The 23,497-nt window shown below is 39.3% G+C and overlaps 1 protein-coding gene across 10 annotated transcripts in view; it reads left to right on the forward strand.

Moving 5' to 3' along the window:
- The window catches only part of ABCC12 (ATP binding cassette subfamily C member 12), a 92,140-nt gene that overhangs the window by 15,931 nt on the left and 52,712 nt on the right, over positions 1 to 23,497 (forward strand). For 7 of the 10 annotated variants that reach the window (XR_012906711.2, XR_016350504.1, XM_075940213.2 and 4 more), the window contains exons 3-10: positions 1,728 to 1,894; positions 2,802 to 2,957; positions 4,746 to 4,893; positions 8,381 to 8,614; positions 8,871 to 9,044; positions 11,038 to 11,185; positions 16,588 to 16,736; positions 21,550 to 21,657. Coding sequence is in view for 8 of the 10 variants with exons in the window: in XM_075940213.2 (XP_075796328.2) it covers positions 1,728 to 1,894; positions 2,802 to 2,957; positions 4,746 to 4,893; positions 8,381 to 8,614; positions 8,871 to 9,044; positions 11,038 to 11,185; positions 16,588 to 16,736; positions 21,550 to 21,657 (1,284 nt within the window). In the remaining 2 variants the exon portion in view is untranslated. Of the gene's footprint in view, positions 1 to 66; positions 224 to 1,727; positions 1,895 to 2,801; positions 2,958 to 4,745; positions 4,894 to 8,380; positions 8,615 to 8,870; positions 9,045 to 11,037; positions 11,186 to 16,587; positions 16,737 to 21,549; positions 21,658 to 23,497 lie in introns of those variants that run through there. The other 3 variants (XM_089781462.1, XM_089781463.1, XM_075940217.2) reach the window with 3 other exon arrangements.

Consider the following 23,497-nt stretch of genomic DNA (forward strand, 5'->3'; position numbering starts at 1 on the left):
ATTAAAATACTCTAATCAAAGTGTCCATGTCTGTTATATGCAGGACCATGGGGACCATGCAAATAAATTAAATGGCACAAACAGGTTTAAAAAAATAACAGAAGAAACAATGGTAATGAGCAGGATGCCTGTTTCCATCTCTCAGCATTTATACATGTTCTAGAAATGGCTGATGCCAGTTTCACAGGTATAAATAGAGACTAACTCCAATGAAGACAACAGGGTAAGACTGGTATAAAAATGGAATGAGGGAAACCAGAATCTGGCTCCTGCTAAGATAAATCTTTCTGCCCAGGATGTTTTTAGTTTTTAATAATGTACTATCAAATGGTTTGTTTTCCTTACAAGAAGGCAAAATATCAGATGGGTGTCTGATTCCAATAACATCAACATTGGATCTATGTTTGTCTAATATTTTATTAAAAAATTGGAATAAATGAATTTTAAGTTGATCAAATATGCAGATATCACAAACATTCTGGAGGAGAATCTGGAAACATGCCCTTAGAAAGAATTACAGAATGATCCAGAGAGAAGTAGAGACCTGGACAGAAATTAATGGGAATGAGTTTAGTTTGAAAAGTGCATTATGTGAGCATGGGCAGAGGGCAGAAAATAATAGCATTAAGAAAGACAAAATGGAGTTTGATGATTAAGGCTATGTCTACACTGCAGTGTTGTTCTGGAAAAAGCTTTACAAATTGTGAAATAGCTTTTTCCATTTCTTTTTTTCTGAAGAGGCTTTTCTGACATTGGGCCAAATGTTGGGGGAAAACCCCTTTTTCAGAACATCCCTTCTTCCTCATAAAATGAGTTTTACAGGGATGCTGAAAAAGCACGTTTGCTCTTCTGCTAAACATTTCAGAAGTGCAGACATGTTCCCTGGACGCAGCAGAGTAGACATCTTAAATACAGAGAGAGGAATAGGCTCAAAAATCCAGCACTAATTTGCAGATTCTACGGGTGGAGATAAAAAAGCAAAGCTATTCTGGGGTATATGCTCACTTCAACTCTTAAAGTAGCTTTAAAATATTCAGACTCAGAGTATTTACAGTTTGAAACTCTTTACTAAAAAAGACTGAAGAGAGACTCCAGAAGCTACAAAAATGATAAAAAAAGATTAGGCAATATAACATACAAAGACAGACCCAGAGCTCAATCCTAGTGTCCTTAATATAGGGGGAAAAAAACCTTTTTACTTCAGTGGGGTTTGGATAAGAGGCTACATTGTGAAGGGAGGTCACTGAGGCAACGGTGTTAGAGATGTTAACCATAAACTTAATTAAACTCTTAAGCCTACATTTTCAAGCATAGGTACCTTAAATTGAGAGCACCTATATCCTTAGTAGCTGCCAAAAATAAATGACCTGATTTTGAGAGATGCTGAGCTGCAGATGTTCAGTGTATTGTCATTTAATGGGGGTTTCTCTGTACATCAGAAGGCAAAAGCAAAAGGCTTTGGACAGCTTCTAGGTTTGACTAGTGTTGGTTACTGAGTTACCTTGGTGATGTGAGCATTATGAATAGTCAGGGAGGGAGTGTATTTATATACGTTTGCAAGGGAATCAAATAAATAACCATGGATGTCGCCATGTCGTCGTGTCGCCAATGATGAGATATTGTAGTGGTTTGAAAATGGTTATGGGATTTACCACATATTTGGAAATGTTACTTAAATAAACATAATTAATTCTCATATGCTCTTTTTTAAAATCTTACCTTCAAAGAGGAATCTGACAGAGCACACGGAACCTTGGTACCTGCAAACCGACACAATGATTTCTTCAGCACCTTATCTGCTACCTGATCTAGATATACGAGGTGATGAAAGGACCTTTCGCCACAAATATGAACCTAGTTTAAAAACCATGATTCCTATCCGCTTCAAAGCAAAGCAAGTCACTTTTATTTATAATTTAAATCTACTATATATTTGGGAGTTTGTCTGTGAGTCTGTCTGTCTGTCTGCTTTTTCAACAACTAAACAGTAAGACCTAGGACCACCAGCCACACCCCAGAGCAATGATTCAAACGAAGCTTGTACATTTTCATTTTATTTTCCCAAACCCCAAAATTAATTGAGTTAAGGACCCAACCAATGGTGGGTAAATCTTCTAGTATAACTTGTAGAAAGAAAATCTACAGAAATAAAATCACAGTCTGAGGGCTAATGGAGATTAAAATTTATTTTTCAGGAAGCCCTGGCTCCTCCCACTTCCCCAACTATTATTCTAGCTTTTACTTCAAATGTATTCAAGTAGTTGAAATTGCATTAACTATGTCTTTATGAACTACTAACTATGTCTTACTTATATTTAGTTGGTTAACTGGGATAATACACTGCCAAGAAATTTTTTAGGAGTAATCTGAGATGAGTTAACCTGACAGAATCTGACATTTCAGTATTGTTGAAAGCTGTCATGAGTGACTTCTCTGATGCTCTATATACACCCTGTAGCATTATCTCAGGAGGATACTGATTAAATGCAGCAAATGCCAGTTGACTTCACATAATGAAGCTGATTTTTAGCTCAGAAGCTGAGCACACAGCGTGTTTTGGAAGCTACAGATTGATTCTCACTCCCTCAGTGTGACCTTACCCTATCATTAATTAATAGGTGGTGTACTCATACTAGTTATCACTCCACTAAGGGATGCATGATGATCTCTGCCTAACAGTATCAAAAGGTTTCTTAATGTCTCAGAAAACATAATTTTCTATAGTTAACATTTGTAAGGTCAATAAAACAACTGTGAAATTAACTTGAATACTGAATGAGTAGCTTTTATTTTCCTCTTAGAACTTCTCCTAACCCAATAGATGATGCAGGACTGTTCTCATTTGCTACATATTCTTGGCTTTCACCTTTAATGATTAAAGGATATAAACACAATATCAATGTGGACACCTTGCCTCCATTATCATATCTAGATAGTTCAGAGCCAAATGCAAGAAGGTATGATTATTTCAGTTTTGGTATAATTATTGTAAGATTATTTCTAATGTGCTGTTCTTTATTGAGAGTCATGATTTGAAACTTCCCAGGTACACTAAATATACCGGATGGACCTCCCTGGTCCAGAACCCTGGGGACCTGACCATTCCCGAATAAGAGAATTTGCTGGACCAGGGGAGGTCCCTTGCTGCAAACATTCTCATCTGCTGCTAGCTCTGCTTTTGGCTCTGGCTGGTCACCCTGCTAACAGCTCCAGCTGCCTACCGATGGTCCCAACTCAGTGAGCTGCTGTGTAGCCTCAGCTCAGCTCCTCTGCTTGGCTGCCATTTCCCCAAGCTGGCGCAGTCCGGTCCCCCTGCTGCACTGTTGTGGCACTGGCTCCGGCTCCCCTACCAGGCGTGGCTCTGGTCCCCTGACAGGCTGCTGCGTGGCCCTGGCTTCCTAGTTCATGCAGCCCCCCCTGCCAGGCTGCTGCATGACCCCGTCTTCCCTGCTGGGCTGCTACTCAACCCCGGGCTGCTGCTCTCCCCTGCTTGCACAGCCCCAGCTTCCCTGCCAGGCTGCTGTTAGCCCTGCTAGGCTCCCAAGGATTTGCAGCAGCCAGCCCTCTTGCTGCCTGATTCCTGGCCACTGGGGCCTCTCTGGCCTAGGAACATCTGTGGCCCTGCCAGAGCACGGATGTTGCCGGACCAGAGAGCCCCGGTTTAGGGAGGTGTAGCCTATAATATAGAACAGCAGGTTTTAGCTGCAAAATGTTTTGCATGTTTTCTATTGTCTGACTCTGGACAGGATCCTAAAGATAGAAAACAATAAAACAATTTTAAAAAAGGGACAAAGAGAAAGGAACAGAAGAAAACAAGTGACTGGGATTTGGTTTTGATAAAAGATAAGGGAGCAAGAAACAAAACTTCTTGAGAGTTTTCTCTTTCCTTTATTGATTTGACATTTATTCTTTCTACCCATATCTTATATCTGGATTCCACTTTGCAAGAAGATAAAGTAGGGGGCAACTCAGGTTGAAATCAAGAACTCTATCCAAAATTTAGTTTCTGTCCAGCAGACAAGGCTTCAGCTATGGCAATACCGGGTCAGGTCAAAAGGCCACTGAAGGCCATGAAAATCTTTCCATTAATGGGATTTGAAACAGACCCAAAGAGCTCTGTCTTGGCTGGTGCTGAACATTCTGGCCCAAATCCAGCACAGCAGCGAAGTACATTAACTTTAAACACGTTTAATCGTGTTGCTGGATCGTGACCAGAATGTCAGTATTATACAGCAATGAGCCTAAATGCATTGCAAAGCTCATTGATATACTGAGTAAATTTTGCACATAAATGAAATGGGAAAAAACATATTAAGGACCCAATATAGCTTTGATGTAGTGGTTGTAGTATTTATTAGTTCAGTGCCCCAGGTACTATCAGCAACCAATTAATTCCTGTGATTTTGAAAACTATTTCAGTGTAATCCATTTTGGTATACATGCATTTAAATGAAAACAGTGAAAAATATTTGTCCTCAGATTGCAAATTTTAATGTTTTCAGAGGGATAATTTCCTTACAGGAATCACATTGAATAATGATCTCCTTTCATGAACTGTTGACCTATAAAATGTTAATTGTATACGTTTTAGATTTTGATAACTGTTGATTGACAGGATGAGGAACCGAATTTTAATTTTATCATTGTAGCAGTTCCATATATAAACTGTTGTGGTTAGAAGAAATCCTATGTTCTGCTATTTAACCTTCAACTTCTTAAAATGTGGGGATATTTTTTCTCTCCAGATTTCAGCTCCTTTGGGAAGAAGAGCTTGCAAGAGTTGGACCTGAGAAAGCTTCTTTGGGTAGAGTAGCTTTTAAATTTCAGAGGACAAGAATTTTGGTGGATGTGATAGCAAATTTCATGTGTATTATCTTGGCTGCGCTAGGACCAGTAAGTAGTTCCATACAGATGAACAATTTTCCAATCAATTGTATAAAATATTGTCAAATATTTGTATATTATTCTTCATAATTATTTTATTGTCTGTATTCTGCTTTGATGGGTGTTAATGAAATGGTCTAGAAATGATTATTAGACTGAGTATAGTTTCTCTTCTGTTCCAGATAGTTACTTTTCATGTACAGTAACATAATTTGAGCTGTAGTGTCCAAAGTTTACTTGTGCTATCTTGACAAAACAAAATGGCAGAAGACAGACAGGAAAGAACTATAGTTGGGTGAATGTTGCCAAAAACTTTCCAAAAATATCTATTCACCTTATAAAAAGGGTTCACACACCTTTGTTTTTTCTTCTCCACAGATATTTACTACAGGCTGAACCCTTCTAATAATCCAGCATTCTCTGGTTTGGCAACATGTGTGGTCTGGCATGATTTTAGTTAGCTAGATGTCCACTTATTATGGGTGTGGTGCAGTTTCCCACCCTCCCATAAAGTTGGTTTACAACCACCATTCCTGCTGTTAGTGTCCTGTGCTGTTACTTAGCTCTATTTTACCCTTAAATATCTTCTAGAGCCATAAGCAGTGGAAATGTTGGTAATGCTGCTAGACAATATTGTCTTCCCATGGTCCGGCAAATTCTCTGGTTTGGCTCTGGTTAGGTCCCAAGGCTGAACTAGAGAGATTCAACCTATACCAAGGAATATCAGAGGAAACAGTAAGTAAATATTGTAGAAAGTTAGGAAGCACAGTCAATTTTTTCCCATTTCCATGTTCTTATAATCTGAACCAGTAGCAGTAGCATGAAACTGTGTTTCTCCCTGGGGATACATCTACACTGCACGGTACCAAATGTATCCCGAAATAGTTACCCCCTGTCTACACAAGCCACCGTTATTTTGAAATATTTTTTGAAATAATGGGCATGCTATTTCTCCATCCCGGTAAACTCGTTGCACGAGGGATAAGGTATGACTCAAAATAGTGTGTTATTTCAAAATTTGGTGCTGTGTAAATGCACCAAATTTCAAAAAAAGCTATTTTGAAATAGATTCGAGATAAGATACACAATTTGTGTAGTGCAAATTGTATATCTTATTTCGAGTTTAGGGTGTTATGTAGACACACCCTGGTTTATTTTTTTCTGCAGAGTTCTTTCCTCACCCACTTCATTTTTGAGTGTGCAAAGATTAACATAATAATGAAGAGAAAATGTTCAGATTCCATGGGGACTATATGTACATAAGCCATGCTCCATAGAGGAGGCACACCACAAAATAAAAGTTGCACTAGTTTAACTAAAATTGTGTTTGAATCCCAGTTAGTTAAACTGGTAGAATCCCTTGTGTGGACACACTTATACCAGATGGCCCCTGGCTTATATTGATTTAGCTTAATTCTGGAACTAAAGGTTAAAAATAGTAAAAACTGTATCTGAATTTCCTTAGCTCTGTCATTCCCCTCTGCAGTGATGAGAAGACAGGAGGATCTATATAGTAGTAGATCCTTTAGCCCTGACCCAAAACCCATTTGATCTTGTGGTGGCATGCTGGAGATGAGTTGAGTTTCAATTGAGATGAGTTTCAAAGTATGTTAAGCTTTGCAGAGCCCCAGAACTCTCACTCAGATTTGCAGTTCACCAGTTCCACTGCCAGAAGACCCTCCCTGATTGTAGAGAAGCTTGCATAGATGCTGGAACTAGAGGCCTGGGGGGTGCTGCAGTGCCCCCTGACTTGAAGCAGTTTCCATTGTATACAGGGTTTACAGTGGCACTTAGCACCCCTCACTAAAAAATTTTTCCAGCATCCCTGGAGATGGGGGCTGGATTTATCTTTTAATAGTTAATTTTAGTGTACTCTAATTAATCTCTCTCTTGCAAACTAACTATGGGAAATGGAGACAATTTTTTGTTGCTTAGTTATGGATGGAATTTTAAAGAATTAACAGGCACTAATGGACATTATACTAACTAATTGCCTATAATGAGAGGATCCCATGGATGTTTCAAGGCCAAATGAGTCTGCTACTTTAATCTTTGCTTTTTATAAAGCTATGTCTCATCTAAATTATGGCATCATGAAAGGTATGGCTCAAGTCTGATGTTTTATTGCAAATCTAAAGAAGATTTCTGATGACATGTAACATGAGCTTCAATTTATAGGAGCAGTAAAAGTTCAAGGCCAGCTAGCTGTTCATACATATAGAATCCCCATATTCTATATATGAAAAAATCAATAGAATTCTGCTGTAATCTTTATTATTAAAGTATTGAATTCTTCACAGAGACCATAAGTGCAATATCCCATTAGACAGAAACATGTTCTAAGTCCTTCCACCCATCATTGTAATCTGAATCACGATATCACAGTATGTTTACTTCATGCACTATGTTATTTCATTTGCAGGTTTTAAGGGTAACCTGCATTATTATTCTGTTTATAAGAGCCATTTCTGTTGTGAAGTCAGGAGTTAAATGTTTGTGCAATACCAATTACATTTAAGTGTGAAGGCAAGTCCACAAGCTTGCATGGCAAATATGCTTTATCTATATTCTAGAACAATGTTTCTCAACCTTTTTTTTTATAAAGTACCCCCTTTTAAAAAAAATTATAAGTACCCGCAGTGCCTACAGTTTTCAGACACACAACATTTTTTCTAGCATTGCAACACATTTCTTTAAACAACTTAATCGTAGGCAGGCTGGTGATGAAATTTTTTGGGTGTAAAAAAAGTACAAAAATAATAAAGCACTGTAAAACTTAAAACAAAAATTCAGTTTTCTCCAAATTTCAGTTGTATTGATGTACCCCTTGACTTGTCTCAAGTACCCTTAAGGGTACTGGTACCACTGGTTGAGAAACACTGTTCTAGAAGATGTATGAGTAGTAAAAATAACAACAAAAACCTGCACTGTAAAAATGCCCCCATAATAATGTCATATTATCCTCTGATCATCTCAAAATTCTCATTCATAACATCAACCTCACAATCACAAAGCAACAGAGGAATGAGGTTTAAACAATTTTTTAAAAGGAAGAGACATGCTAAATGGTTTCTGCTACAGAAAATCAAGGCAACAAAAGCCTTTAAAGGCAATGGCATCAAGCAGAGGAACCATAGCTTGTTGCAGGGTTGGGGCAATGTTCATACAACAAAGGAGTTGGCTACAGTGACTCTTCCAAGTTTGATAGATCCACAGTGGTTGTCATTCACCTCTTCCTATTTATTACTTATATTTTTTAGCTTCTTCAAGTAGAAACAGCAGAATTTTGGGAAGCATTTTGCTCTGTCATTCTTTGATGATTTTCAAAGATATTTCTGTGGGCTTGAGGGAGCTCACTGAAAGGAGCATTCACTGTACAGGTATCTGTGGAAGCAGCACAGTTCATGATTTTATAGTGCTGAACTTCCCAAAGGCTAACAAATGTGACACTTTTCACAATGCAATTTTTAAAATTAATTCTGAAATATCTTTGCAGACTGTGATTATTCATAAAATTCTACAGCACAGTGAAAGTGTCTCCAAAGACATCGTTTGGGGAATTGGACTCTGCATAGCACTCTTCATTACTGAATTTTCCAAAGTAGTATTTTGGGCATTGGCGTGGGCCATCAACTACCGTACAGCTATACGATTAAAAGTTGCTTTATCTACAGTAGCTTTCGAGTACCTATTAGCATTTAAGTCTTTAACACATATCTCTGTTGGTGAGGTAAGTTTTCATAATCATATTCCATTACTTCCAGGTGGCCTTTAATGTCTGAGCTATTTTTGTGAAATACTTAAACAAGTAAATGTAAATGGCATGTTTATTTAAGTCTTGATGCAATAATAAACAGTGTATGGATTGTGTCTCCTGAAAATCTTACTCCTGGGATTATAAAAACATTATTGGTTTAAAAACTCTTGATCACAAAAATATTTTTGATAAAAGGGAAAATTATTCATCACTCTTTTTATTTTTGCAGGTCATTAATACATTATCCAATGATGGCTATCGAATGTTTGAAGCTGCCTTATTTTGTCCTCTGCCAATTACTGTGCCTATATTACTGATTGTTTGCATCATATATTCTTGTTTTATTCTTGGTCCCACTGCACTCATAGGAGCATTTGTTTATATTATATTTATACCTATACAGGTAAAGAGATTGATTTTCCTAATCATTTTATATGTGCATTGATCAATATTAAAATCAAGACTGAGGTTTTCAATATAAGGATATAAGGCAGTGAAATGTAATATAGAGTTGGGTACTCAGCTCCTCAAGCTCTTTTGAAAATCCTTACCTTAAATCACAAAGAACTCAATAAGGCTAGTTCTACGGTAGGGGATAAGCTTGAATTAAGATACACAACTCCAGCTATGTTAATTATGTAGCTAGAGTCAAAATATCTGAAATTGAATTTTGGCACCATCAACACAAAGGAAGGTTGATGGAAGCATACTCTTACTCCTTGCAGGAGCAGGATTACGGGTGCCAATGGGAGCACCTCTCAGTTCGAATTAGCTTGTTTTTACTAGACCTGCTAATTCAAACCCCAGAAGATCAACTGCAGCAGCTTCGATCTCTGTAGTGTAGACATGGCCTAAAGGGCCAAGTTCTTTTTTATGTAATTCCTAAGTAACTCCATTCTCACAGTTGCTCTGGAATAAAAGCAGAATTTGTCCCAATATCTGAATTTTCCATTAAGTACGTCTCTGATTTCATTCTGATATATAGCACTGCAATATCTGCTCACAAGTATCTTTTCAGTTTAGTGCTATACTGTGAGCAATTTTAGAGAAATGAAAATGAATATGATATAAAGACAACATAATTCAAAAACAGTCAGGGATGGTAATTTAAAATAAAAATTCTAACATATGTAACTGCAATTTTGTACCTATGGTACAATCAATAACTTGTGCAAGTGTAGAGAGTATATGAAAATATGACCTGAAAATATTTCAACTAATATCTTAATTAATGTAGTCATTAAATATTCACTGGTGCTTGTATTTTTCAAATAAAGAATAAACTTCATTCAGAATAGTTAAAAGAGCTTTCCTTTCAAGCAGTAACTCTGGAATAATCCTTTGTTTCTTTTATATGAAGCTCTATGTCTTTTGTTTCTATTTAAAAATGAGTCATTCAATTGTTTAATTAATCAAATGTGTTTTTGATTGATTAAGTATTTGCAGGCACATAAACAGCATCTAATATAAACTTAATAATCTCTTATAATGCTGGCACACAGAACCACAAGCCATTACCTAAAAGGGCTTTAAATATGGGGGCAGCTGGATTTTTTTGAGCGTGGGGCTGTATGGATAGGCAATGCCTACAACTGGTAATATTGCAGGAACTAGTTGCCACTTCCTTGAAAGTGGCAGCATTATATTGCTATCTTACTAGCTAATCTCTGGACATTTGAATGCTTTTCTTCCATGTGCTTCCAAACTCTTTTTTGAATATTCAGATTCCCAGCATCTGTTGTGCTCATTACAGTATTCCACTGAATGCATTAAAGGCCTCATTCAGGTCTCCTTTTTTGCATCCAGTAATATATATTGTATATTTCTGGTTTGTTTCTAATTTGATGATATTAGCATCTGTCAATATACTAGACTGTCAAATCTACATATTAAGCTCTGTTCCCTTATCATGTTTAAATAGTAGGGTATATAGGAACACTGTTCTTGTTTTTTACATGACAAGTTAATAGCCTCTGACAAGCAATATGGAAACAAGCTCTAGTCTAGGGGACACACATCTTAGAAGAGTGAAATCAGAATAGAAACAAGAAATCTATACAATATATATTACAGGTTGCAAAAATGGAGTTCTGAATTAGGCCTTTAATGTATTAATTGGAATATTACAATGAGTATTAATATAAACCAGGAATATTCAAAAAAGAGTTTGGAAGCACATAAAGAGAAACATTCAAATATATAAAGACTTGCAAGTGAGGCAGCAAAATCATGCTGTCACTTCAAAAAGATGTGGCAATTGGCTCCTGCAATACTGCCTATTTGTGTAGTTCACACAAACACACACACTTGAACATGGTTTGCTTAAAAGCATACTTTTGTTAAACATCTCCATTTTAAGGCTGTGTTTTTAATAGCATTTTACATCTTGATTGCAGATGCTCATGGCTAAGCTCACATCCGTATTCAGACGAGCTGCTATTTCAGTGACTGATAAGCGTGTGCGAACAATGAATGAGATTTTAGTCTGCATTAAATTGATCAAAATGTATGCTTGGGAAAAATCTTTCGCAAAGACAATCAAAGGTATAGAAAGTTATTATTTTAAAGTAGTATATAAAATGGCAAATGTGCCTTTTTCTCTACAATATCAGTGACTTATAGAAACTTAACATGCTCTCAGTATTCTTAAAACCAAGCACTTACAGTGTCTAAGATGGATGTTCATGAACTCCTGTTCTGTGTTCTCCACTGATTAGAGCCAAGGGGTGCAGACTGAGGAAAAAATCTTGGTGGATGAGGATGAAGGGGTAAAGCACCTCTATGAGATGTATATCCTCTTTATAATGTCACCTTCCCATTCTCCTGCAGAATTCCATGCATTCTACCATCTTCAAGGAAGGGGGAGACAGTGTGAATATCCACAGTAAAAACTGTGGACAGTTAGTCAATTTAAAGCATCACTTAACTCTCTCAGCATGGTCTGTGCTCCATCTTATGGCTGAGGAGTGGGGAAATGAAAACACTTATCACATGGAAGGCCCGGGATCACAAGATTGGATGTTGAGATACTGCAGACTCCCTCCTTCCCCTACACTCCTACTTTTGTTTTTTGGCTTGACTCCTTGACAATCTATGCTACACCTTTCGGTTCCTGCCAACAAAAGGCCAGATTCTCTGCTGCGTCTTTTAGAATGCAGGACAGAAGGTAGAGCCTCTGGGAAGGTGCCAAGATGACTTTATGCACCCTACATTCCTGGAAACCCAAGAAGCCCCCTGCAGAAGTTGGAGCAGTGTCTGCTGTAACATAAAGCAGCTTCCATACGCTTGCTAGTGGCCTGATCTGTAGCCCAAAATAGTCTGATCCACTCTGCATGTGCAATCAGACATAGCCAAACTAGCCTGAATAACAAATGCAGTGAAGCTTAAGCAGCACAGCTGCAGTGCACCCCTGACTGCAGTGTACACATACTCTTAGCAATCCCCACCACTAAGGCTGGCAAGGGATTACATAAAACAGCTGATATTGTCCCCATGCTCAGGGTATTTTCTGGGACTATTTCTTCTACCCTTCTAAGGCCCCTTTTCACTTCCAGAGTGGGGGACACATCCAGTTGTCTTGGGAGGAGAATACACAGTCTCTGTGTTTTATAGAGTATGGGTATGTCTACACTACAGCACTAATTCGAACTAACGTAGTTCGAACTAACTTAATTCGAACCTGTTCCTGGGTGGCCAGGCTGGCAGCTATCCTGCCCTAGACGGCCACTTTCCTGTGCCTAGTGCGGAGGTCATGGATGAGGTCCACGATGGCTGCACTAGACCAGATGGGCGCCCGCCTCTTGCGGACCTGGGCAGGCTCCCAGAAGCCGCCAGCCTGGTCCTGGGAAGAAGTGGAGGGCTGGGTGGCAGCGGGTGGCTGACTCGAGCCGTGCCAGGTGCAGGGTCTGCTGGCTGGGTGCTGGCAGGCTTGCACCTGGCACGGGCACCGTAGCCAGCCCGTGCCCCTTTAAGGGCTCCGGGGCTGGGAGGGTGGCAGAAGAGTTTCCCTGGTGGTGCCCAGAGTGGCCACCAGGGAAAGCTGTGGAGGGCTAGCCTCCCACTAGTTCGAATTAAGTGGCTACACAGCCCTTAATTTGAACTAGTTAATTCGAACTAAGCATTAGTCCTCGTAGAATGAGGTTTACCTAGTTCGAATTAAGCGCTCCACTAGTTGGAATTAAGTTCGAACTAGCGGTTTGTATGTGTAGCGCCTATCAAAGTTAATTCGAACTAACGTCTGTTAGTTCGAATTAACTTTGTAGTGTAGACATACCCTTACAGTGTTTTAGGGCTAATCTGTTCTCTTCTGCGTGGTTTTGCACAAGAAGGGACTGTATGGGCAACAACAGCTAAATATAGGCAAGAGCACCCAAGTGATGTAGGAACCTAAGTTTTGCTGACTCTCAGTGGGATCTAAGATCACCAAGCCAGATTTGTAAAGGCATTTAGATACCTAAAACACAGATAGGAAACTATTAGGATTTTCAAAAAGCATCTTATTCCCAGTGTTGTCAATGGGATTTAGGCACCACAGTGCTTTTGAAAATCTCATTAATCCAATATTTACCTTTTTTATATCTAAATATCTTTAAAAACATGACCCCATCAGCCTAGAATCCACCAAAAGTCAGCACAATTTAGACCTCTGTATCCACTGTAGTACCCTTAAGAATTCCACTCATTTTCTTCTTGGTTGTTTATGTTCTTCAAATACTTGTAAAACCTTCTTACCTTCACTTCTTAGTCAAGCCATTCATATTCAGTCTCTTTCCTCATAAATTATTCACCCTAGCTTCCTAATAACTGTTGTTGATTTTCTCTGCACTCACTCCAGTTTGTCTACGAAAACCAGAAAATCTTGCCAGACAAATCTGATTACTGCTTTTGGCTGTTACAAAATAAGGGCTCAGTCGCAAAAGGTTGCTGTATGACCTCAACGCCCATCATAAGTGGGAGTTGAAGAGCAATTGGTACCTCTCAGGACTGGGCCCCTAATAAAGGAAGGTAGAAAATGCAATATGGAATTTAATAGGATGACTCATGAAATGTTGATCAAAAAATTGATTTGTACTGGCTTGGATGTGAACATATACCTAGATTGGAAACTGAAATGCCATAAGCAAAAATGGAATGATAAAACAGCATTAAGATGAGGTGCCAGGAAGATGTTAAGATGTTAAGATTGTCCTAGTTAATTTTTTCATTCATGATATGGAACTGGAGGAAAATAACACACTGATCAAAATGACTAACACTAAATCAGGAGGTGGTCACAACACAGTAGTAATACAGAGGTAATCTAAAGAAGTTAGCAATATGGCAGAAAATAACAAGAAAAAAAATCAGCTAATTGGGTAAAAATGACCCAAAATTGGAAAGTAGTAATGTTAGGAGATCTATAGTGATAAAGGACAGCAAGGAAACAACATGATTGTGATTTGGCAATAAAAAGGGTAATACGATTAAAGAGTGCATATGGGTAGGTAGCATCTCTTCACAGGAAATAGTTTGTCCTTGCCTGCTCTGTGGGCACTTACCTGGATTGTAGCATCCTGTATTGCAATATTTTTCTTTCTCCAGGCATCCCTGCCTCACAGATCCCTTAGGGTACGTGTACACTAGCCCCCTAGTTCGAACTAGGGAGGCTAATGAGGGCGACCGAAGTTACTAATGAAGCACGGGATTTAAATATCCCACACTTGATTAGCATAATCCCAGCCGGTCGCTCTTTTAGAAACTGACTAGCCCGAAGTAACTGCCCACGTCTATACGCAGCAGAGAAGCGGGATTCTAAGATAAACCCCTTAGTTCGAATTAACTGTTAAACCTCAGTCCACAAGGAGTAACAGTTAATTCGAACTAAGGGGTTTATCTCAGAATCCCGCTTCTCTGGCGCATATAGACTAGGCAGTTACTTCGGGCTAGTCAGTTTCCAAAATGGCGACCGGCCGGGATTATGCTAATCAAGCACGGGGCATTTAAATCCCGTGCTTCATTAGCAACTTCAGTCACCCTCATTAGCTTCCCTAGTTCGAACTAGGGGGCTAGTGTAGACATACCCTTACTATGTAGAGCCTATGCCTGAATTTCCATTATTCTGTTCAGGGACTCAGACAGGGAAATCAGTAGAGTCCTGCAAATGCAAATATCTGCTTTATAGCCACAGGTAGTTACATCCACGGATGTGGATATCCACTGTTCATTTTTGCAGATATGTATGCAGGTGTATTTTGTTTCCATGCCGGGCTCTTGAAATCAGAGCACTGGAGCTCAGTGGAGCTGTGTGTATGGTCACAAGAGGATGAGGGGAAGATAAGTGATGAGTGTCTGCATATGAGTGAGGCAAAATGGAAGCTTATCGGGGGGAAATGGACAGAAGTAGCCAGGGTAGACTGAACAGGGAAATCCTAGACCAGAAGGAACTATTCCTAGAGATGGTCAAGAGAGGAACATTAAGGGGATCAGTCCTCCAGAAACAGTCTTAGAAGGCCAGCAATGAAGTGAGGTGTTGTTCTTATAAAAGGTTCCAGGCTCCTAACCTTTGAATGGGTGGTACAGAGAGAGATACATTGGAACACAAAAATAGAACATTGGACAAAGTGAGATGCAGAGAAGGGAACAAAGAAAACAGGCTTCCCATTGCCCAAGAAGATTCTTACTCTGAATGGGAGAGAAGCAGCCCTCTAAAGGCTTCTCATAAGGGAGAGTAGGCAAAGTAGCTCCCCCTCAAGGTTGCAAAAGGTAAGTGATGGGATACCTTTGCAAGGGAGTGGATGGATTCCAGACCAGTGAAGAGAGGGCCAGGTATATTGGGAGGAAAGAGTTACTGATGTGATGTACTTTGGTAAATTTCAGTGCAACTCACTGTGAGACGTATTTTTGTTTGTTTTCCCTTCCCTTTTCTGCGTTAAGTTTGCATTTTCACACAAACCCAAAATTCAAAGCAAAAACTGGGGTTCTGAACCAATACAAAAGCAAGCCCATTGTCCTGTTCATCACAACCCATGCTATCGTCAATGTAACCCTCACAAAGACTTCCTCCAGAATTTTGGAGTTAATGTGGAAATAAAGTATTTACACAAAAATACTTTTAAAAGGTTTTGGAAGGTAAATATAGTAATGAAAAAGGAGCTGTTTAAAATCAATATGTTTAGCTGAATCTAAGTGCAAACATATGAGTTTATTTACTGATTACCCATCATTTAATGCTTTTAAAAGGTCTAAAATATACAGCCTTGGAAGGATTTGATTTTTATTGGGAAATGTTAATTTTATCTTACACTCACAAACCAACAAAAATATTTCTATCAATAATAACTGAAATTTATAGACAGGCAAAAAAAGAAAAATTCTCCTTGATTTAGGGATATTTATTTTTTGTATTATGATATATGCTGTTGACTGTTCATGTTTCAGTGGTTAAAAAGCTTTAATTTTTTGAAGCACTGTCATTAATTACTGTTCAATAGCCCTCCCAATTTTCTGCAACAGTGAAAATTTAAATGTGATTAAATTTTTTTTTAAATGCTTAAAAATTAAAAAATACTTTTACACAACTATAACAAAAATTTAAATCAATTAAAAAATAAATAATCTCCTGGTCACTACTGAAGTTACAAAATAAAAATCAATTTATACAATGACTAAAAAAGCGTATATGTGAGGCAGTCATACTGGCTTTTGCTTAATTCTAAGATTTTTTTCCTTAATAAGAAAAATAGAGGCAGTAACAATATTTAAATAGCACAATGGTGGTAACAAAAGCTATGAACTGTAGGGCCATAAATTTGTCTTTGGTGCATGCACTTCAATTGCTATCAATGTCTCCCAAATACAGGCTCAGTATATGGAAAGCCTTTGCTGTTTAGAATGGTCTCTTGAAAATGTTAGCTCTGTTTTAGCTTATTTTTTATGTTACACTATTTTACATTTTTTGTATTTCACAGGTATAAGAAATATGGAAAGGAAAATACTGGAAAAAGCAGGATATGTACAAAGTGTAAACTCTGCTCTGACACCTACTGTATCAACAATGGCGACTGTCATGACATTTGTTTTACACACTCTTTTAAAGCAAGAACTAACTGCATCAGTTGTATGATTATTTTTATATATTTATATATATCTATATATAAATATAAAATGCACATAGTATCTTCCACAAAATCCCTGTTCCCTTCTGGTACTGTATATCTTTGTAGAGAAGATCTGGCTCCTCTTAAATTTACTTACTTCTGGCTTGGATTTTTAGTGAATGGCAGTTCCAGAAATAACATAGATTTCCTACACAGATTGTATATGGTTAGTAAACAAGGATAGCTTCTATTAAACTCTGCATGGTAAAGACGCAGTTAATAAATTAAAGTGGCTATTAATTAAGGAAGCTTTTAAAAGAAGTTATATAGTCTTTAAAATGCTTTAAAGCATCTTCTTAAATAGTAAGGACAGTCCACATTAGGAAATTATTTTAAAATAACTTATCATATATATAGTAGCCCAATGTTTGTGACTCTGTAACGCTGAAATGCTGGCTGTTCCCTCTGGGCGGTGCTGTTGCCTGACATGCTGGCTGTTCCCTCTGGGCGGCGCTGTTGCTGAAATGCTGGCTGTTCCCTCTGGGTGACCCGTGCTTCATGGGGAGCGCGGGGCCCAAACGGCCGCTTGAGTCACTTGCTCCCCCGTGGCAGCCTGGCTGAGCGGTGCAGAAGTCAGCCGAGCACCACGGCAGGAGTGGAAGGGGGGCGGGGCTGTGACGTACATGGCCAAGTGGTGGGGCTTGGCCGTGTACGTTACCACCCCACCCCCATTCACCTCCCGCCGTGGTGCTCGGCTGACTTCTGCGCCGCTCAGCCGGGTTGCGGCGGGGGAGCAAGCGGCCATTTGGGCTCCCCCACGGCGGCCCAACTGAGCGGTGCAGAAGTCAGCCAAGAGCCACTGTGGGAGGGAATGGGGGCGGGGCAGTGACGTACATGGTCAGGGGGTGGGGCCTGGCCGTGTACGTCACCGCCCCGCTCCGCCCCCCTTCGCGCCACACTTTACCTGCTGCTGTGGGGCTTGGTTCACTTCTGCACCTCTCAGATGGGCCGCGGCACTGCGGGGGGAGCCCAAACAGCCACTTGCTCTGTTTGCTCACCCGTGGCGGCCCGGCTGAGCAGCACACAAGTCAGCTGAGCGCCACGGTAGGAGGTGAAGGGGGGGCATGGTGCTGACGTGCGGCGTGACAGTGGCTCCAGGCCCCATCCCCTGGCCGCGAATGTCACCGCCCCGCTCCCCTTCGCCTCCCACCGTGGCTCTCAGCTGACTTCTGCACCGCTCAGCCGGGCTGCCGTGCGGGATCATGTGACACAAGCGAATATTGTGCTCCTCGCTCCCCATGCAGCATGGGGAGCACAGAGCCCAAACAGCTGTTTGGGCTCCGCAGTCCCCCGAGTGAGAGGCAGGAGGGGAAGGAGAAGAGAAAGAGAGAGACGGAGGGAGAGGCAGAAGAGCTGAGAGAGAGACCAGAGGCTCAGGAGAGAAGACCAACATGAAGGAGAGACCTGAAAATCCCATCTTATGACGGGCTAATTGGCTAGTTTTGAAATAATAATTCCCAAAATAACTATTTCAAAATAGCGTGTCCACACTACCAAGAAGCCTCGAAATTAGTCCGAGGTAGTCTCTCTTAATGTGAATGCAAAGTAATTACTTCCCAGTGCTTCCTGGGGCTCTAAGTCATGAGCCCCAGGAAGCACTGGGGAGTAATTACTTTGAATGACTCTAGGGAGTTATTTCAAAATAGCAGCAGTGGAGCATCCACACTACTGCTATTTCAAAATAACTATTTTGAAATAAGTGTCATTCCTCATGGAAAGCAGAAGTTATTATTTTGAAATAACCAGCCCACTGTTTTGAAATAATGAAACAGCAAAAAACATGAGATAAGATTCCATGTAATGCTGTTAAAAGAGACTATAGCTTCTGATATATTTTTTAGAGTTTTGCCATTAACTGAAATGGGTACACGATTTTATCCAATGAATCCATATGTTTTTCCTGCCCCTAACCTACCAGCATTTGAACACTTCCCAAATATTTAAAAATAGAAATAGTGTGGTCTCTTTCTTCCTCTCCAGCCTGTGAGGAGTTCAATACAGTTTAAGTGTTTACTGAGAAAACAGGGATACAGCTAAGCAGAAGGGATCAATATTCAGGGGGAAGGAGGTGTCTACACTTCAGGGTTTGAAATAAGCTACTCAAATTGAGCTATGTCAATTGCGTAGCGTATTTTGAATTAGCTTATTTTGAAATAGGGAGTGTCTACACAGCATTTACAGCCGGTCCCCGAGTTGTGAACGGTCGATTTATGACTGTACGCAGTTACGACCGAAGCTGTTGTAAATGGCAGACCCCGAGTTATGAACACGATCCATGCCTACGAACAGCTCAGTCGCATGTAACTCTATGGGGTCTGACTTATGAATGAACCGAGTTATGAGCAATTGCTTGGTCTGTAACTGGTTTGTAAGTCGGGAAAAGGGTGTATTTCAAAATAGAGCACTCTTCCTCCAACTTCCCTTATTTCTTGTACAATGAGGGTTACAGGAGTTGGATTAAGAAGTCCTCCAGTGTATATACAGCGTATATAGTGAATTTTGAAACACTATTTCAAAATAAGTGCCTGCCGTGTAGACATGGACAAAATTATTTTGGAATAGCGCTAGTTATTTCAAAATAATGTTGCAGTGTAGACATACCCTGCATACATTTCACTGTAAACTTGGGCTACATCTACACTGCACAGTTATTTTGGAACAAGCTGTTCTAGAATAGTTATTCTGAAATAGCTTATTTCGAAATAGCAGGGAAGCCTCAAAATTAGTCTGAGGCAGGCTTCCCTAATGTAGATATGCTATCTTGATTTAGAGCCCCAGGAAGAATAACTTAGAATGGCCCTGGTGAGGGGCTATTTTGAAATAGCCAAAGTGGAGCATCTACACACACCTTATTTTGAAAAAGCTATTTTGGAATAGGCATTATTCTTCATAGAATGAGGCTTACCGAAATCGGAATAGGCCGTCCGTTAATGCAAAATTATTTCGAAATAACGGAATTGCTGTATAGAGGCTAGCATAGTTATTTCAGATTAATGGCCGTTATCACGAAATAACTTTGTTGAGTAGACACACCCTTGGTGAGATTTGCTGTCATTCTGATGTCTGGTAGTGTGTTCCAATGTCTTGGTCTAGTTTCTGTAACATCTGATCTCCCATGCTGTTGATCGTTTTGTTGTTCCAGTGAGACATGAAAGTCAAGACCATAGAGGGGATTTCTCAAATAGGGCTAGTTCCATGGAAGGCTTTGAATGTCAGGTTAGAACTCTTAAACTAGATTTGTATTAATGGGGAGTTGGTGCAGAGTATTGCCCAAAGGTGACGTATTTCACAGCAAACTGTTTCGTAAAAAGATCTGCTGATGTCTTTTGAAACAATTCTTTATTCCAGGTATGTTGCTTGTATATTTTTATGCTTTGTGTGTGGGACTCCAAAGATTCCTCATGAGAAAACAAAGATGAATAGTTTGGATAGGAGGTTGATATTATATCAAAGTTCTTGCCCTTGTGGATGTTGAAATCTCCTGAGATGAGTTTTGTGAACTTTATCCTGTATTAGCTCCTCTGGGAAGCCTGGGGTACATGTAAAGTTTGAGCAGAGGCTGCAACTGTGACTAGTTCCTCACTGTCCACTAGAACTGGTTGAAAATTTTCCAGAAGAACACTGTTCTATTGGAAAATGCTGATTCGACAAAATTCAAACATTATGTAGGAAAAAGCTGACTCTGCCTAAGTCCACCTGCCTAGTTTCCTGCGGTGCGGACTCTCCCAGTACCTAAACTCCCCAGGCAGTTGTTTCCTGAGCCTGTCCAGCTCCTTTAATAACTTTTGGAATTAAGCAAGGAACAAGCAAAAACAGTAGCATCTTTTTATTTTTCATGAAGCTGCGTAAGCAGATAATGCACAAACTGCAAAAAGTGGATGTACTACCAATTTTTAAAACACATTGCAGACTAGAGGCTTCAATTACAAATCAGAAGTCTTGTTCATGTCTTGTGAAAATACTGGGTTCATTTATTAGGAATGAAATTAGAGATGTCAATTATACGTAAACAGGGGAGCTGGCAGACTCGCTGGCCCCTGAGCAAGGGATGGGGCCTTCTACGCATTCACAGAAGGGGTGGGGCTTCAGGCAGAAGAGGCAAGGGCAGCCAACCCTAAGTGCAGTCCAGACCACGATGCATCCCTCACCCCAGTTCCAAGGCCCTTTGGAACTGTTGGGCCCTGGAACAGTTGCCCTCTTTGCCCCCCTGTCAGCAGGCCTGTATATGAACAGGATTTAGGCACTTGCCAACATGGGTTGATTAAGAATAAGCCTGACTGATTTCTTTAAAGAACTGACAAGGCATACTGAGGAATGCAGTGTATAAGAGTGACTTGGATTTCCATGAATCCTTTTATAAGGTATCCCACAGGCAGCTTCTAGACATTGCAAACATAGCAAGATGGATTGAAAATTGGTTTGCAGAAAGAGTTCAGAGATTAGTTAACAGGCCAAATTCCTTCCTTGCCTAGCTTCACTGAAATCAGTGATAGAAGAGCAAGGAAGAATCCTCATAAAGTCATATTCCTGAAAGTTCAGTAATAGGGCCAATGCTATTTTGCATATTTGTAATGACTTGAAAAATGGAGGCAGCTGCATTTTCTTTAGCCAGTCACATTACAATTCTGAAAATGAACACCACACAAATAAAAGCCACATAGATAATTTTTTCCCTACCCTTTAAAATATAATACATAAATACATTTAGCATTTTCATGAAAAATAATGGTCAGTACTAAAACAGTAAAAACCTTTCTCCCTTTTCTTTTACAGGCATTTACCGTGATTTCCATGTTTAATGTAATGAAATTTTCAATTGCTATCTTGCCTTTCTCAGTGAAAGCAGCAGCAGAAGCTAAAGTTTCCCTTAAAAGACTGAAGGTAAAACATGATTTTAAAATATTTGGATAATTTTCTAGATAAGTACAAACAAATGCTAATCTGTACAGAGATAGTATTCCTGGAATTCCTGATTAACTCCCTGTATGTCCACAACTTATTCCAAATTAGCTTTACCGTCTTTCAAAGTGGATAAAACTGAACTGGAATAAGAATCTTCTTTAAAAAGAGCAGCTACATAGGAAGTTAATCAGAGATAGCTCTTCTGTTTTAAATTCACACCCTACTTTAATCTGAATTAATTTCTCAGTGCAGAAATCCCTTAAGAACATAAGAACGGCCATATAGGGTCAGACCAATGGTTCATCTAGCCCAGTATCCTGTCTGCCAACAGTGGCCTATGCCAGATACCCCAGTGTGAGGGAATACAACAAGTAATCCTCACGTGATTCTTCCCCCGTCACCCATTTCCAGACAAAGATCCCTTAATATAAATTATAATTGTACTTGTTCAGAGCAATGGAAAGTTTCTCATTGATATCAATGGTCAGCCATTATAACTGACTTTAGTAAATAATTAAAAGAAAACTACTCACCTACATACAGAATAGTGATAGAAATGTAGCCATGTTAGTCTGGGGTAGTTGAAGCAAAATGCAGGACAATGTAGCACTTTAAAGACTAACAAGATGGTTTATTAGATGATGAGCTTTCGTGGGCCAGACCCACTTCCTCAGGTCAAAAAAATAGTGGGTCTGGCCCACGAAAGCTCATCATCTAATAAACCATCTTGTTAGTCTTTAAAGTGCTACATTGTCCTGCATTTTGCTTCACCTACATACACATTTTAGTTATTTTCTCTTTAGGATTAGGTATCTCAACTGTAAAAATAAAACCAGAATAATTATCTATCAAATAGGAAGCCACTAATTCCTCCTCTTCTGGTAGAATTATTTGTATTGCTGCAGAGCCTAAGAGCCTCCACCAGGGCACTATTTTGATAGGTTCTGTACAAACAAAACAATTAATGAAACAAGAGAAAAGAAGAAAGATTAAAATACTATGTTTCCTGTTAAAATTCTGTGGAAATAGTGAGCTTTAAATTAGTGTTTAAAGGGAGTTAACCTAAAAGTAACGGATAAACCAACTGTTAAGCAAACTAGTATGAGTATTATATGTATATGTATAAAATAAAAATTACTTCATACGGGCTATGTCTAAACCGCAGGCTTCTTTTGGAAGAAGTTTTTCTGGAAGTGATCTTCCAAAAAAACTTCCAAAAGGGAGAGTCCACACTGCCAAAGCACATCGAAAAAGATATCTACTTTTTCAAAAGAGAGCATCCATTCAGTGTGGATGCTATCTCACATGTAAACTTGATTGCTATGGACAGAATGGTCATCAGGGCAAATGTGCTTTTTCTTATTTCCTCTTTTTGTGAAATAACTCCCTCTACCCCATCTGCACATGCTTTTTTCTGAAAGAACTCTTTCGGAAAAAGGCTTCTTCTTCATAGAAAGAGGTTTACCAATCTTGGAAAAACTCCTCTGTTCTTTCCATTTTCTTTCAAAAGAATGTGATTGCGGTGTGGACGTAATTGAAGTTTTTTCGGAAAAACAGCTGTTTTTCCAAAAAACAAACAAACCTCTGTAGTGTAGACATACCCACAAACTCTGAAATTTTCTGATTTCCAGAGTCTTTTTATGGGCCAATTGATTGGATTAGTTCTATTTTGTTTCACGTAATATGTCTATCCTAGGAATGCCTGGCTTCACTGAAAGAGAAATCAACCCCATTCACCGAATGGAGATATGAAATAGCAGCAGATATTTCTAAAAAATATTATAACAAATATCAAATAGTGTTGTATAGCATATAGGTC

The sequence above is a fragment of the Pelodiscus sinensis genome, chromosome 12, assembly GCF_052426305.1.
Source record: "Pelodiscus sinensis isolate ZL-2025 chromosome 12, ASM5242630v1, whole genome shotgun sequence".
NCBI lineage: Eukaryota > Metazoa > Chordata > Testudines > Trionychidae > Pelodiscus > Pelodiscus sinensis.